Source organism: Oculina patagonica, chromosome 2 (genome assembly GCF_052425735.1).
Source record: "Oculina patagonica isolate OP01 chromosome 2, crgOcupat, whole genome shotgun sequence".
Classification (NCBI taxonomy): domain Eukaryota; kingdom Metazoa; phylum Cnidaria; class Anthozoa; order Scleractinia; family Oculinidae; genus Oculina; species Oculina patagonica.
Window position 1 is genome coordinate 31,933,090 of NC_135759.1, and position 16,006 is coordinate 31,949,095.

At 39.5% G+C, this 16,006-nt stretch overlaps 2 protein-coding genes and 1 long non-coding RNA gene across 4 annotated transcripts; 2 read left to right on the top strand and 1 right to left on the bottom strand.

Moving 5' to 3' along the window:
• Positions 1–803: 803 nt before the first annotated feature.
• LOC144644172 (uncharacterized) lies at positions 804–3,890 on the bottom strand. Its single transcript, XR_013569061.1, has 2 exons — positions 3,664–3,890; positions 804–2,424 (listed from the first exon to the last, which is right to left on the bottom strand). It is a non-coding gene; the product is annotated as an uncharacterized LOC144644172 (long non-coding RNA).
• Positions 3,891–5,887: 1,997 nt separating this feature from the next.
• LOC144644195 (calcium-activated potassium channel subunit beta-4-like) lies at positions 5,888–10,730 on the top strand. 2 transcript variants are annotated; one of them, XM_078503623.1, is made up of 3 exons: positions 5,888–6,005; positions 6,419–6,832; positions 8,589–10,730. In XM_078503623.1, the coding sequence occupies exons 2-3, from the start codon at positions 6,455–6,457 to the stop codon at positions 8,883–8,885; spliced, it is 675 nt and encodes a 224-aa protein (XP_078359749.1). In that variant the 5' UTR covers positions 5,888–6,005; positions 6,419–6,454; the 3' UTR covers positions 8,886–10,730. The 2 variants fall into 2 exon arrangements, with proteins under 2 accessions (XP_078359749.1, XP_078359748.1); XM_078503622.1 differs by having other exon boundaries at positions 5,925–6,005; positions 6,284–6,832.
• Positions 5,997–14,145, top strand: LOC144644194 (calcium-activated potassium channel subunit beta-4-like). The gene is made up of 3 exons (XM_078503621.1): positions 5,997–6,210; positions 12,800–13,438; positions 13,844–14,145. The coding sequence occupies exons 2-3, from the start codon at positions 12,923–12,925 to the stop codon at positions 14,129–14,131; spliced, it is 804 nt and encodes a 267-aa protein (XP_078359747.1). The 5' UTR covers positions 5,997–6,210; positions 12,800–12,922; the 3' UTR covers positions 14,132–14,145.
• Positions 14,146–16,006: the final 1,861 nt, after the last annotated feature.

Here is a 16,006-nt window from a genome sequence, read left to right on the forward strand (position 1 = left end):
GACTTGGCTTACCCCTTGAATCCATAAAATGTCCAAAACTTTGCAGGGAAACCACTCGCCTACGGCTCGTGGTTCCACTTGAGTTTTGAACATTTTCTGACGTCATTTCTATGGTCTATAAAAGAGTGTAGACCATGGAAAAATGTGGTCGATTTGTTTTAAATGTTTAATAAAAGCTGATACGTTAGGTGCATTTTTTTTTTTACTGTTCGAAATATATGAAAAAAAGATTAAGAAATACATGATAATATATAGATTTAGGCAAGCCTAAAAGCGGAGCTCCCCAGTTAATTATTTTGCACTTTATTGAAACCTGAATTCAAGCCATTGTACAATTGTAAGGCTAAGAATATAATATCGGGGGGGGGGGGGGGGGGGGGGGGGGAAAGAGGTACTACCTAAAATTTACTAAAGGGGTGTGCCACTGAGTCGCTGAGACTCTGGACCTGTTCCAGAGAAAAACAGCTCAATTTGCGACCCTGTTCCAGACAAACAGTGCAAAATAGGTACCCTGTTCCAGACAATATCCACAATGAAAAATATATGAAGATAGATATAAAAACACTAGCGTACATCACAAAGCGCTCACTTGACTTTGTCTGTGGCTTGGAGAAAAACCAATGAGAGGAGCGGAGTTTCATAGCTAAACTTGATAGTGTTCCACAGTCAAAAGGGTGATTTGTATACCCTGTTTCAGAGTCAGAGAGGCAAAAGGCACACCCTGTTGAGCAGCACATACCCGTATAGCCCTTATATGGGAGTACCGTATACAGCAACACCAAATAAGCCGAGAACAAACAAAATCAATCAAAACGTTTTAATTCCACCGACAGCATTATGATCCAGAAGTCTGGATGGGAAATTATGCTGCAAAACGGGTAATTATGTAACCTTCGTGTAGATAAGGAGGGGGTAGTAGGGCTGCATGTTGGGGTAGATAGGCATATCACGTGGTAAATTAGCAAATCACTTAACATTTAGAGTATAAAGGAAATAATATACATCTAAATTAAGAATATGGTTAATTTTCTTTTTTTCATTCATTCGTTTTTATTTTCACTATTTGCCTATATTTTAATTTTGAATGGAAATGGCAGAGGTCATACATGTAGCAAAGGGTTTACAGCATATTGCCATAAGCTAATGCCAAGCAAACCGGAGTGAAAGCTAACCACAAGCAAACTAGAGTAAAAGCTAATCCCAAGCACACCGGATGAATTAAGCTAACTGCAAGCAAACAGGGGTGAACCTAACTACAAGCAAACCGGAGTGAAACTAACTGGAAGCAAAGAAGGGACATTCTGTAACCCCATCCCACCCCCCCCCCCCGCCCCCCAAAAAAAGGATGATAGCACCTTTTTTACTTTTACATGTCTTTTTGAGTCCCCTTCCTCTTAAGGGGTTTCACTTCACTTACAGAAATAAAAAAAAAAAAATTCTGGGAAGATAGAATATTGTTTGTGAGTCTCAAACTCAGTTTTGTTCTTTGATTACGCAGAAAAAATAGAATCATGTTTGCTTGTGTATAAAACTATGCAAGAAAAAAATATAGCATCAATACTTTAACTGCTCTTTTAAAAATTTGTATGCTTTATTGTACACATTTTTGTGGAGTCATGTTGCCCATTCGTCATGGAGTTCACAAAGTAAGCAAATGAGTCACAATTTGGTTGCTTCATGGTACCTAATGGATACTGCAAATTTTATCTGGCTTTAGAATATTTCACTAATTTTAACATTATAGCTGTTCTTATAAATTGTACACAGCATACAACACATAAGAATGAAATTGGTATTGCATATTGCTTGCAATCACGATTTTAACGTCTATACTTTAGAATTACAGTACCACCAGTTTCAGCATGACCAATCCAAATTCAAATTATTACATTGCTTTTTAACTCCACTACCTCCCCCAAGATCAACCAAAGATCTTATGATATACAGTAATTAGACAACTACATGTAAGTCCTGTGTAGTCGAGGGCTCAAAATATTTGGACACTTACAGGTCATGTTAACCGGCCAAAGAGATTTTAGCTTGGTCACATGTGGTTTCTTACCAGCCAAAACATTGAAAATAGAAATTTTAAACTCCCATTCATTTCTGCTGTTACTGTTTTGGCTGCATATTCTTAAAAAGATCACTTTATAATGCCCTTGTTACATCTAAAAAGATGTGAAAGAGACAAGTCAATCAAGAAGTTGTTTTCTGAAGTACACTGTAAATACGTTAACATTTAAAATATAAACTTTGCTCATTTGCAGCTTTTCTTGATTTCAATTTACATGTAATTTACTAGTCTCTTGAAAATGGCATCATGAAGACACCCAAACATCAAGCTGGATAATCTTAATCCTTCCTGTTTTCTTTTGATGTCCTTGTCCACATTCTGTTTTTGTGTCTCTGAAACTCATGTTAACCCTGGAAAAAGTCAAATGCCACAGATTAAATTAAAATTGATTAATTGGCATGAATATCAATAATTTATAAAACAAAGCTTGTATAAAGTGAAGCAAAACTACTGGATGCGAAAGGATACCTTATATATTTAACAGAGATGTATCAGCACAGACTATTTTTTTTTTACTGATAACTGCGAAGTCAACTACAGAAAAAAACCCCGGTAACTCGAACTCGGATAACTCGAACAACCTTGCTAACTCGAATTCACTTCCATTTCCCTTGGATTTGACCCCACTTTTCAGTCATTTTTACTCGGTTAACTCGAACTCGGATAACTCGAAAACCACGCTAACTCGAACTAAATTTTGTTTCCCTTGAACAAAATTTGGGTCAAACTTTTTACCCTGATAACTCGAATTCCGGAACTTGCAACTCGCAACGGTTGCCCATTGATTATAGCAATGAACAGATCATGTATTTGACAGTCATTTTCCACTCTTAACAAAAGAATGTGTGGTCGCTTTAGAGTTTCTGGCAAGATAAGTTCAATTTGCACAGTACTGTATACTGAAGTGCTTAAAAATCAGTAAACTATCAATTATTAACTTGGCAAATAAAATATTCAATCAACCCCGCTAACTCGAAAAACCCCGCTAACTCGAACTCATTTTCGTTTCCCTTCAGAGTTCGAGTTAGCAGGGTTCTACTGTAAATATTTTAATAAACTCAAAGCACCACTGCAAACCCTTACACTCCCTCTTAATTAAAAGGTTTGGCCTTTAAATACTCCCCCTCCCCTCTACCCCTATATATACATGTACATGCATAGGAAAAACATTGCCACATCTTAAAAGCTTTTCTCTTAACAGTAATACTAAGATTTTTAAAGATACACATTTAATTAATAATAAGTTTGCATGCACAGCTGCATACAGTGTCTAAAATGGCATGAATTTACTCACAAAGATTCCAGTTTTCCAGTAGTCATTAACCTTTGTTGTGTGCATTTTCCAAATTCCACAACAAGATTGTGATTTTTTTATGACAAATATAACATTTACTGTTGACATTCTGAATGAAACCAGCAAAACAGACCTCAAAATCTCAAAATTGGTGACATTGTTATGTAATCCACATGAACGCTCAATAGTGAACAGAACTACATGACAAGTGGATTATTTAATATATTTGGGAACGAAAGAGCTAAGTAATGAAGCTGAAGTTTATTTACTCTGACTAAATGAACAGTAATTTTACCTCCATCATGAATATCAATAAACTGCATACACTGAATCGATCTATTTCACTCGAAACGAAACGAAATTCCAGGTGCTTCGTGCAAACTGACATCACTTTCATTCTCATCTCAGCTGCTCTTCCAGCACTGTAAAACAAAATAATCATATCACAAGCATTTAAAAATCGTAAGCTTTATTTTCTTCGAGATGTGTTGAAGTAATATTCTTTGTGAATTCGTTATTCGAAGGCCCAACAATTATTTGTTTACATAATCAAATCCTCCTATTTGATCAGTAAAACCTGGTAAAACTGAATTTTAACGAATAGTATTTTTCAACATTGTTCATGTCACAAGCAAATGCTTAGTGGCGAAAGCAAGTAAAATGTGCCGTAAATATAAGCTTACAGCTTTGCGTATAAATGACGGAAACACTGCAGTTTTGTACTCACCTTCACCAGTTGGCCGCAGTAGGTGTTTTGCACTTCGTTGACAGTGTTTATTTTTAGCTAAGCATTTTGTTTGTTTTTATTAGCGAAAGAACCGATCACGCGATCACACGATATTCCCGCCATTTTTGGGCTTAGCAGCCAATCAGATATTAGCTCTCGCTCGTGGATTGGAGCGAGTTGGAGAATAAAAGACCATAGAGAAAAATAATTCCTTATCGCAAACAGCGTGTTTTTACCTTGGACACAAAAGTAGGAAAATAGCGTGTTTTAAACGGGATTATGCCTTACAGAATTGTAAGTATATCGACCATTTGTTAGAGAAAGCTTTTTTTTGTTGTTTCAATTTGTATTTTATCCGATTTTAAAGATGTTATAGTCGACCCACATGTATACCTTTACTTTCAGTTGACTAGCTAGCGTGTGCAAGTTGGAATTTGTACCAATAAACTAGTTCAAAACAACCGGTAGATCCCGTGGACCTTATTTTCCTTGTGAATCTTCAACTCAAGTAGTACCCTAACGCGTGGTGCGAAACAGTAGGTACACTCGTCTGCTCGTTTTATCTCCGTTCCCTTGTTCTCCGCTATTTCTTTGCCTGTTTTCTCGGCACCTCTCTTGCTATTTTAGTCGCTTTTCTTCGCTACTTTGCTACCAGGTTCGACAGGCGCTTTGCTATACTTTTTCGCCTGCTTTCTGTCCGGGTTTTCTGGATCTCTCGCGATCTCTTTCCCGTCGCAAATCGCTTAAACCCTGTTTCCTCGAAGTTAAATTTACCCTGCTCTCGTTTGTAGTCATCGGCATAACAAGGAGCCAAAATAAATATGTTTGTCTCAAGTTCTAACTTTCAGACTAGCTGAATAGGATTTAAAAATACGTAGTAATTTTGAAAATTTCTTTGCCAAGAGACCTCACACTGCAAAATTATTTCGCGCCAGTACTGCGCGAGTTGTCAAGACCTTTCAAGATCCCGGATGTGCGCAACACCGTACGCCGTACGCGCCCGCGAGGCATGCCGCTAGCCATGATGACCATGAAAACTCGGATGCATAGGTTACCTATTTTATTTCATGTGTTTTTTTTTTTTCATGTGTTTTTTTTTTTATGGGTATGGTGCTCCGCTCTGCGGCCCTTACGGGCCGCTAAGGAGCTCCGCTAATATCGAAAGGGTTTTATTGTCGTAAAAGTACTTCGAGTAATGAACATAACTCTACGTCATTCCTTTGATGACACAGTGCTACTCGCGCGTAAAGCAGCACGTCCCACCATAGATGTATTGACGTCATCGCCCTAAAATGTAGAACATACAAAATTATTTAAAACAGTTAAAATTCAGCACATGCCGCTTACTATTCGGAAATAGTTTTGATTAGCGACAAACGGACTGCATTATCTGTTTCAAACTTGTATTTTGTGTGATCATCCGGTCCCCAGCCCGAGTGTGACCTCATTTGAAATGTCGATTCTTGATTGGATCAATTTGGACATGTTCACATGCGAAGTTCGGTGACATTCGGCATTCACTCTGTTGTTATATGACCAGAAACCCTGTTTCTGATATGACTCAATTCCTCAGTCATTTCAGCATGGTTTTTATCGAAATTTTCGGTAAACAGAAGCTAGCTCTTCTTGATAAAAGGGTGACAACTTTCTAGATTGGACATTTTCAGATTGGCGGAAGGAAATTAACTCAGAAATCAGTGGTGAACTGTTCATGCTACCAAATGACGTTTTATTTGAGGAAGTCCGCTCTCGAACATACAAGAATTGGTTATCAAGAAGTATGCTGTAGAAATTCACAAGGGGGGAACTGCCTCAAATACGTGCACTGTCACACGAAGATTTATCTACTTCCACAGTTTAATAGCAACAGTCGATACTTCAATAACTCATGATGTCACACTCGGGATACGGTAGGATGATTACAATATTCAAATCAAATTTACAAAATATAAAAAGTTTGAAACGAATTATGCAGTCCGTTCGCCGTTAAGATGCCGACTACATATTCTGGAATACTAGGCGGAACGCGCTGAGTAATTTTGACTGTAAACGTACCAAAAAAAAAATAACATGTCAGCCAACACGTTGGTAGCGTGACGGCCGACACGTTTAATAGTAGCGTGACGACCGGCACGGTAACGTGTTGGTGGTCGGATATTTCCTTAACCCACATTTACTTCCTTCATAGTTGTGAAGCTTTTGATCAACTTGCTGTTGTGTGCAGTACTGTTGTTTTGTATACATGGAGCGAAACGTGAATATAATTAGAAACTTAAATTCCGGAATGGAAGCAAACATAAGAGACACCGGTTCTACTCCACAGAACGAAACTCGGCGTAACCAACGAGAAATTCGTGAAATGCAACAAGTCATAGACGGACATGTTCAACGGGATAATGGGAACGTATTGGAAAGAGAGCAGCTTCAACGACATCGCAGTAAGGGACTTGAAATTGCGATCGGATTGTTTATTGGGGGGACTGTGATGCTGGTCATGTTTGTTTTTCTAATAATTAAGCCTACCCTAAAAGACAGCCAGCTTAAGACCGCTCAGTGTAGAGTCATCTCCAGTGATACAACAGATGAGCGTGTAATTTGTGATTGTGGTTCTTCAAATCATCAATATGATTGCACTTCATCTTATCCCTGTCTCAAGATTAAAGTCACTTATGTCATCGATGGTGAGAAACACACAGCTTACCTGTATAAGGACACTTCCTCTGTAAACAAAAAAAAGGTGAGGATTATATTCTCTTTCTTAAGCAGGGTCTCTCAACTACCAATCTTTTACAATTTGTTGGTATTCTCCCCAAAGCCACTTGTCCCTCTTAGCCGGCATAGCCTGGGCATGTTCCTTGTGCCCCAGGCTATGGGGACAAGAATGGGAAACCAAACCTCCTATAGATAAGTTTTTTGCACAACTGGATCCTTTAGAGTTTGAAATTACGGCCATAGTTGACTAGGCACATGACTTTAAGTTTTAGGGATTTTAATTTTAACTTCTTATGCACAGTTTGAGACTGGCACTAGTAAGGTGCGTACACTATCAAGTTTTTTTAACGCAAGTGTTCTCCCTACCAAAAAAAAAACACTGTTTAGTATTACCAAACACTTCAACATGGCTTGCCACCAAAAGCCATTTTTAGAAATTCCTTAGCAACAGCTCTAGATCTAGTAAATAATAAAGATGGTAAATTTTAGATCTCTTGATCTGTAGTTAAGAAGGACCCCCCCCCCCCCCACCTGGGTTGGTTGTGAGGGCAACAGTGTAATATTTAATAATTAGATGGCAAGGTTCAGGTTTCTGTCAAATGTTCTATCTGCTGAAAACGATAACGAGAGAAACTAAAAGCAAACTTTCTGATTGCTTTATTATATAAGTTGTATTAAGTTCGGTAAAAGTGGTATATTTACAGTTTTGGTTTGTGAATTTGGCAATTTGACATGCCCTCCTCCCCGCATGTGCATGTACTTTCTTAGCCAATGTGAGATTGCCTAATAGTCAGTCACAAGATTATGCTTATAGTCCGGCGGCTTTGCTCCTGGATTGTGTGATTTTTGATACAAGCACCAAACTTTGCGGGATTACAAGCATTCGCATACTAATCAATTCCTGATATAGTGCCAATGCCAATTTCCTTTTTTCAGCTAGTAAACAGCAATGAAATTTTCAGCCGAGAAGCCCCTCTCCCACGAAGTACTTCTTCTTGTAGTTTATAAACCTTTTATTGTAGATTTTTATTCATAAATACAGATATGAATACTTTAAATTTTTTTTACCATCTGTTTATACCAATAATTTACTTGGAAATTATTGCATGGGAAAAGATTTTTCGTTCCCCGCCCTCTGCTCCCTTGCGTCTTTCGTTTCGCGCTAGCGTCCAGGTCTCTCGCAATCGGTGAACCATTCGCTAACAGAAGAAAAATAGGAAAATATAGGGCTGTAAACAGTCTAAATTACAGCATTTCATTCTAAATTTTGTAGGTGCGACTTGGTATCACTACCTGACATAATAGTATTTGTCTGTAAACCAGGACAAACAAATATTTCACGAAATTTCTTTGATTTTAATAAATTACGGTTTCCATGGAAAGCGGTGTTTTTCTGACTTGGCACTTTATCTGAAAAAACTTCTGTTGGTGACCACTTTCAATTGTGCCAAGTTTCATGCTTGTATCAAAAAGTGCACAATTCAACTAAAACTTCGAGCTAAGCCGCCGGACTATTATCTGAGATATACCTGGAAGCCAGGAAGGCGGGGTTTATGATTTAACAGATTTTTTGTTATTTTTTTCTCTCATGAACTAAGAGGCTTTATCAGTTTATCCATCCACCTTATAGTGAGGATAAATACATATTAACAGCTTTACCCAAATATTATTATATTTCAACTTAATAAGGCTGATCATCAGCGTTTACAGTGTTGTTAACCTTGCATGCTAACAGTAAAGATGACAAAAAGTCTTTTCTGTTTTGACAACTTGTCTTGCAGTGCAGTACTCGGCGCTGTAATGGAAAGAAAGCATTGAACGATAAGTATGTGGAAGATTTCCGTCTTGGTTATGGCCTAATTGGTGATGAGTTTACCTGCTACTACAACCCTGAACGTCTTGATAAGGTGTTCGCAACCAAACCCTCTGCAAAGGATGTTAAGATGACATTGGTGCACTTCATTTTGTGGCCATCGCTTGTCATTTTGCTTAGTGTCTGCATCTTTATAATGTATTGTTGGGCCAAGGATTACTGCTGCTTCAAGAAGAAGAACAACGCAGCTGTCATGATCCCATAACAAGAACAAAACTGAGCCAATTAACTCTGTGTGTGATTAAAGGCTTGTATGGCCTGCACTGTTTTATCATGATATCCGATACCATAAAATCTGGTTATAAGCCCCCCCCCCCGGTTATAGGCTCATCTACTTGGAAACAAAAAAATAAGAACCCCCCCCCCCCCCGCCTCTGAATAAGCCCCCCTCTGCTGGATGACAGTACTGAACAGGGCTAAATGCTGCATTAATATGACTTTTTAACTTAAGAATGTATTTCGCTCAACGCTACGTGGCTCGTTTTGAAACGTTTCTCTTAATCTGCTTATACTTAAGCCCCCCCCCGGATTTAAGCGCCTCCGTTAAAAATCCTACCCAAAACCCTTAACAAAGTTGTTGGGCTAATAAACAGAATTTTATGGTACGACTTAGATCATCGCTAGCAATTTCTGGACCGTAGCTAGCAACGTGACTGAGGCACAAGCATGCAATTTTAAATAGTTAATTTTTCCATGTTCCTTTTAGAGGCTAATGCATTAATAGTAGGTTAATTTAAAAAAAGTGTTTCTTTTTCTGATATTGTCTAAGAGGGTAGCAAAGGGTTTATGCGCGACAAGTGAAAAGAGCAAAAATTAGTCTGTGACGCGTGAAAATAGGGCAACAATTATGCTGTGACGCGTGAAAATAGCTGGAAAAGACGTGATTCTTGAATTCTGCTGTTTGACGTATTCTTGGTTTTCACATGACGTCATCAAAATTCTAAAGGCTATCACGTATGCTTAAAAAAATGCCCCATCCTGTTATTGTTAACAATCTAAACAGTTGAGGTTTTACAAGAAGTGTTTTTGTGAATGTTTACGTGTTCAACCGCTTTTTATAGCAGAAGTAAATGCCAGATGTTGTCATTGATTTCCGGCGGACATGTTGGAGCCCCTTAACTTCACACGGACTCCAACATGGCGTTTCCATACTGCGCTCTCTAATTCTGTGTCGAACATTTTGACGAATAACCCAAGTACGGAATACCGTACAGACCTGACACTTGGTCACCTTGACTGTCTAGTAATTTTCTATAACCTGTAATATTCTTAATTTTTTGGACTCAATAGCTTTGAATTTGGATTTATGGCTGCGGGCCTGTATTTAGCACTCGTAGGTTTATTGTCTATTTGAAAAACATACCTCACAGCCTATCAAATGAACTACATAACTTTGTATGTTACAATTCTTACAATCGAAGATCGAAGAAAAATCAAAAAAATAATTTAGTACTAAATACCAGGTATATTTTATTAAGCTTTTAGAAAAAGAAAAAAATGTTAGTCCCCAGTGTGGGGGAACTCCCTATCATGGCCTTTACAAGGAGGCTCCGCTTGAAAAAGGTACCTTTCTTCAGGCTTCAGGTATATAAAACTTCACGTGTTTAGGTATTAGTGGACTCGTCATGTAGGTTTATGAAAGGGGACAACCTCTTTCGAGAAAAGGTATAGGAAAGAGGAACCTTTTCTGTCAAAATGGTATATAAAATTGTAAGCCGGATTGGACCTTGAGCCTCCTGGTATAAAACGTTTTTGAGTACTCCCCCACGCCCACACCCTGAAAACTAAATGATATGAACTGAAGAACACAATACATGTACAACTATAAGATAGGCATCTAAAATTAGCTGGATGTAGCAAATTAAATGGCTGTTTGCATAATGGATAATGAAAGGCTTTGTTAATCCATCCATCCAACAGACGGGGATATTAAAAGATTTCTAATACTCTACTAAGACTGTATGTGGAATCATTTTAAGAAGGCAATATACAAATAAGCAATTGCACACTTGATTCACTTAACTGCGAGAGAGCCGCTTTTCGCAAGGAATGTTAACCTGTAATTATGGGAACAAATCTGATTTGGGTATGTTTTGGGTGGGTATGTGCTTTCCGGCTCTCCAAAATAGGACCCCGTTTAATACCGCTTTTCGCTCCAGCCGGAGCATAGGGCTTTCACTACCGCCTTCCATCGAACACGATTTTTTGCTTTCCGTTTCAATTGTTCCCACGGCATCCGCAATTCCTCATATTCTTGCTGGATTGTAGGTCTGTCCCGATTGTACTCGTTAAAGGCTGGAAAGTTGCTCACTGGAATTCCAAAAAGTTGCTACCTTAATTTCAAACATTGCTACCTAAATTTTGTGATATTTTTATGTAAACGTTAATTAAAGCTCTATTTTTTGTTCTTCATAATAATTGCTAACATCGGTCAAGGAAAATAGCTTGAAACGTAGCTTTAAAGAGTTGTTCGGAAATATGGGCGAAATTTAAGGATACTCTTAGGTCTAACGAATGGGGAAAACGCTGTCAAGTGACAGGTTATGTGTTTAAAAGGTTGATATTTTAAACATTCAAGAAGTTCGCATAACTTTACGTTTTCTATGAAATCGTTGACTTTTTGAGCTTGATGTGTGCTCTAAACACCGATATATTTGGCTCAAAATTTGCTCAGCAAGGCAAAACTTGTTCGAGGATGCTAGAATCGCAAAAAGTTGCTCCAAACGCCAAAAGTTGCTCAAAAGTTACCGAGCACAATCGGGACGGATCCCCCTCCAACGTTTCTTTCTTCGGTCTGCGCTTCCTCCTGACCCCTTGAGGGTTCCACTCAAGGTACAGGCGGGTGGTGTTACTAGAAGGCCATAAAAAAGGCATCTAGTAATAGGCCAACTTTGAATACTCCGTTCCAGAAATTTCAGTAGTAAATTTCAATAGTCCGTTTCAACATAACGTATTCGCCGAAGTGGAGGTGAATAGTACTTATTAGCTAATCAGACACCTCCGAGTTAACCAATCAGCGCGCGCGAAAAGCACTATTCACTTGTGTGGTATATACTAATTTCAAAATGGCTGCTGATAATTTGAAACCAGTTTCGAATCCTCGAAATATATTACCCCGTTCTAGAAAATGGATACCCCACTGTAGATCAGGAGTCTAAAAAATCACGCCCCGTTGGGTGATACATACCTGTATAGGTATTTTAGGGGAGTACTCACTCCCACTGTGTAAAAATATAAGAGTTTGTATGGGTTTTAAACGGGGAACGTTTGAGCAATTAATAAAAGCGAAATTGGCGAAACAAAACATGATGTTGTTTGCTATCGATGCAACGCGTATGCAAGCAATTTGGAGCTATTATACGTCTGTTTACTATACCATGTATAATATTAGTAGAATTCCAACTGTTCGAGAATAGTTTAAATTAGCGGCGAACGGACTGCATTATTCGTTTCAAACTTGAACATCCAACCCTCAGCCCGAGTGTGACCTCATTTGAAATGTCGATTCTTGATTGGATTATTTGGGGCATGTTCACGAGCAAAGTTTGGCGCCTTTCGGCATTATACGATACGATATTGATACGATATTTTGTCTTTTTTCTCGATCGATATTACGACATCATTTCCGTCCTGACGTCATTGGTATGTCACGTGATTTGACGGACTAACGGCAAAAGACAGTCCTGGCATTATAAATGTTAGCCATGAATGTTGATTTTTCTTTGAGGAAGTCCGCTCTCGAACACACAAGAATTCGGGTAGAATTGGTTAACACGATCAGGAAGTATGCCGTGGAAATTCAAGAGGGGATGACTGCTTCAAATTCGTGCTCTGTCACTCAAAGATTTATCTACTTCCACAGTTAGCAACAGTCGATACTTCAAATAACTAATGATGTCACACTCGGGCTACGGTAGGATGATTACAATATTCAAATTTTGAATATTGTAATCATCCTACCGTAGCCGCGTGGAAATCAAATTTAAAAGTTCAAAAGGAATAATACAGTCCGTTCGCTGTTAATATGCTGACTATTCTTAAATACTAGGCGGAACGCACTGGGTAGCTGGACTGTAAACGCACCAAAGAAATATAACATGTCAGCCAACACGTTGGTAGCATGACAGCCGACACGGTAACGTGTCGGTGGTCGAATACTTACTTAACCCGCTTTAACTTCCTTCATAGTTGCGAAGCTTTTGATCAACTTGCTGTTGTGTGCAGTACTGTTGTTTTGTATTCATGGAGCGAAACGTGGATATAATTAGAAACTTAAATTCAAGACTGGAAGCAAACATAAGAGACATTGGTTCCACTGTACAGAACGAAACTCGGCGTAACCAACGAGAAATTCGTCGAATGCAACAAGTGATAGACGGACATGTTCAACGCGATAATGGGAACGTAGAGGAAAGAGAGCAGCTTCAACGACATCGCAGTAAGGGACTTGACAATGCCTGTGGCATTGCCATCGTATTGTTTTTTGCGGGGATTGTGATGCAAGTCGTGTTGGTTTTTGTGAAGATTAAGCCAACCCTAAAAGACACCCAGCTAAAGACTGCTCAGTGTAGAGTCATCTCCAGTGATATAACAGATGAGCGTGTAAGTTGTGATTGTAGTGACAGTAGTTTGAGTGGCGGAAACCGTGATTGCACTTCATCTTATCCCTGTCTCGAGATTCAAGTTACTTATGTCATCGATGGTGAGAAACACACAGCTTATCTGTATAAAGACACTTCCTCTGTAAACAAAAAAAAGGTGAGGTATTTACAGTTTTGATTTGTGAGTTTGGCAATTTGACATGCCCTCCTCCCTGCATGTGCAACAGTGCAAGTGTTTTCTTAGCCAATCAGATTGTGAGATTGCCTTATAGTCAGTCACAAGGTTATGCTAATCTCTGATATATTATCTACAAGCCAGGAAGGGGTTTATTGATTTTTCTGATTTTTTTTTTCTCAAGAACTGAAAGGCTTTATCCGTCTTGTATTATCCACCTTATAGTGAGGATAAATACATATTGACAGCATTACTTTAATTATATTTCAACTTAGTTTGAAGGTTGATCATCAGCCTTCACTATGTTGTTAACCTTGCATGCTATCGGTGAAAATGGAAAAAAGTCTTTTCTGTTTTGACAACTTGTGAGTTTTTTAATCTTTGCAGTGCAGTACTGACCGCTGTAATTCAAAGAAGGCAAAGAATGATAAGTATGTTGAAGATTTCGATCTTCGTTATGGCCTAATTGGTGATGAGTTCACCTGCCACTACGATCCTGAACATCTTGATGAGGTGTTCACAACCAAACCTTCTGCAGGAGATGTTAAGATGACATTGGTGCACAGCATTTTGTGGCCGTCGCTTGTCATTTTGTTTTGTGTCGGCATCTTTACAATGTATTGTGGGGCCGAAGGTTACGGCTGCTGTAAGAAGAAGAACAGCTCAGCTGTCTGAATCCCATAACAAGACCTTAACAGGCCATTTCCAAGTTAACCTTTGCCTCTGTATCAAAAAGAGGTCTGCGTGCGAAACCATTCAAATGAAAATGAGTTTGATTTGCATAAAAATGGACCTGAAGGTGAAACTCATTTTCATATTAATGGTTTCGCATGTAGAAAACATAGGACACTGAGGCAAAGGATAACTCAGAAATGGCCTACTGGGCCAATCACTTAATCCTGTGTCATTGAACATGATATCAGATCATTCTCGTCCCCATAGCCCTTTCGTTTCTCTTAGCCGGCTGGGCCTTGGCACGAGGAAACAAAGGGCTCTGGGGACACAGGATTTCCAGTCCTAGATTTTAGGACTTCCGGTCTTCATGTATGCAGTCACGACGTTTCAAAAGAATGTATGAGAGAGTCGTTACGTTTTCGACTTCCGTTTAGGAATTCTTTGTTCCAAACAGCCAATCAAAAAACTTCGAATTAATTCAAAAATCCTATGTCCCCAGAGCCCTCCGTTTTCTCGTGCCAAGCCGGCTAAGAGAAACGAAAGGGCTATGGGGACGAGAGTGGATATCAGATACCCTAAAATTCCTGACTCGTCCCCAGTCGTCTTAATGCTCTACCACTGAGCTATCAAAGCCACATGAGAGCGGTCGTATATGGGTAATCCCTTTACTAGTGGTGGACATGATACTCGGCCCAAGTATATGTGAAATAAATGAATGTGTGTCCAGCAGTAGCAGTGTGAAATATATATATGATAAATGCAAATGCGGCCTTACACTACTGAAGACCTGAAAAAAATTTTCAGGCTCTGAACGGGAGTCGAACCCACGACCTTTGCGTTGCCAGTGCAATGCTCTACCACTGAGCTATCAAAGCCACATGAGAGCGGTCGTATATGGGTAATCCCTTTACTAGTGGTGGACATGATACTCGGCCCAAGTATATGTGAAATAAATGAATGTGTGTCCAGCAGTAGCAGTGTGAAATATATATATGATAAATGCAAATGCGGCCTTACACTACTGAAGACCTGAAAAAAATTTTTCAGGCTCTGAGCGGGAGCGAACCCACGACCTTTGCGTTGCCAGTGCAATGCTCTACCACTGAGCTATCAAAGCCACATGAGAGCGGTCGTCTTACACTACTGAAGACCTGTGGGTCTTCGACTCCCGCTCAGAGCCTGAAAAATTTTTTAGGTCTTCAGTAGTGTAAGCCGATCATAATATAATATAATCATGCTGGAAATATTTGGGCATCCACAATGGACCCCGTTGAAGCGGAGCCACTGAAGTGTGGGTTCGACTCCCGCTCAGAGCCTGAAAAATTTTTTTCAGGTCTTCAGTAGTGTAAGGCCGCATTTGCATTTATCATATATATATTTCACACTGCTACTGCTGGACACACATTCATTTATTTCACATATACTTGGGCCGAGTATATGTCCACCACTAGTAAAGGGATTACCCATATACGACCGCTCTCATGTGGCTTTGATAGCTCAGTGGTAGAGCATTGCACTGGCAACGCAAAGGTCGTGGGTTTGACTCCCTCTCAGAGCCTGAAAAATTTTTTTCAGGTCTTCAGTAGTGTAAGGCCGCATTTGCATTTATCATATATATACAACAGAAGTGTATTTACGTTTACAGTTGTTTTGTGTACTTCACCCTTTCAGTGCTACCATGGCATCATTATTCAGCCCAAAAAGGACGCAATGATAAGTGCGGTGCGGTGCGGTGCGGTGCGGTGCGGTGCGGTGCGGTGCGGTGCGGTGCGGTGCGGTGCGGTGCGGTGCGGTGCGGTGCGGTGCGGTGCGGCGCGGCGCGGCGCGGTGCGGTCAGGTCATGTCAGGTCAGGTAAGGGTTAGGTGGGGTGAGAA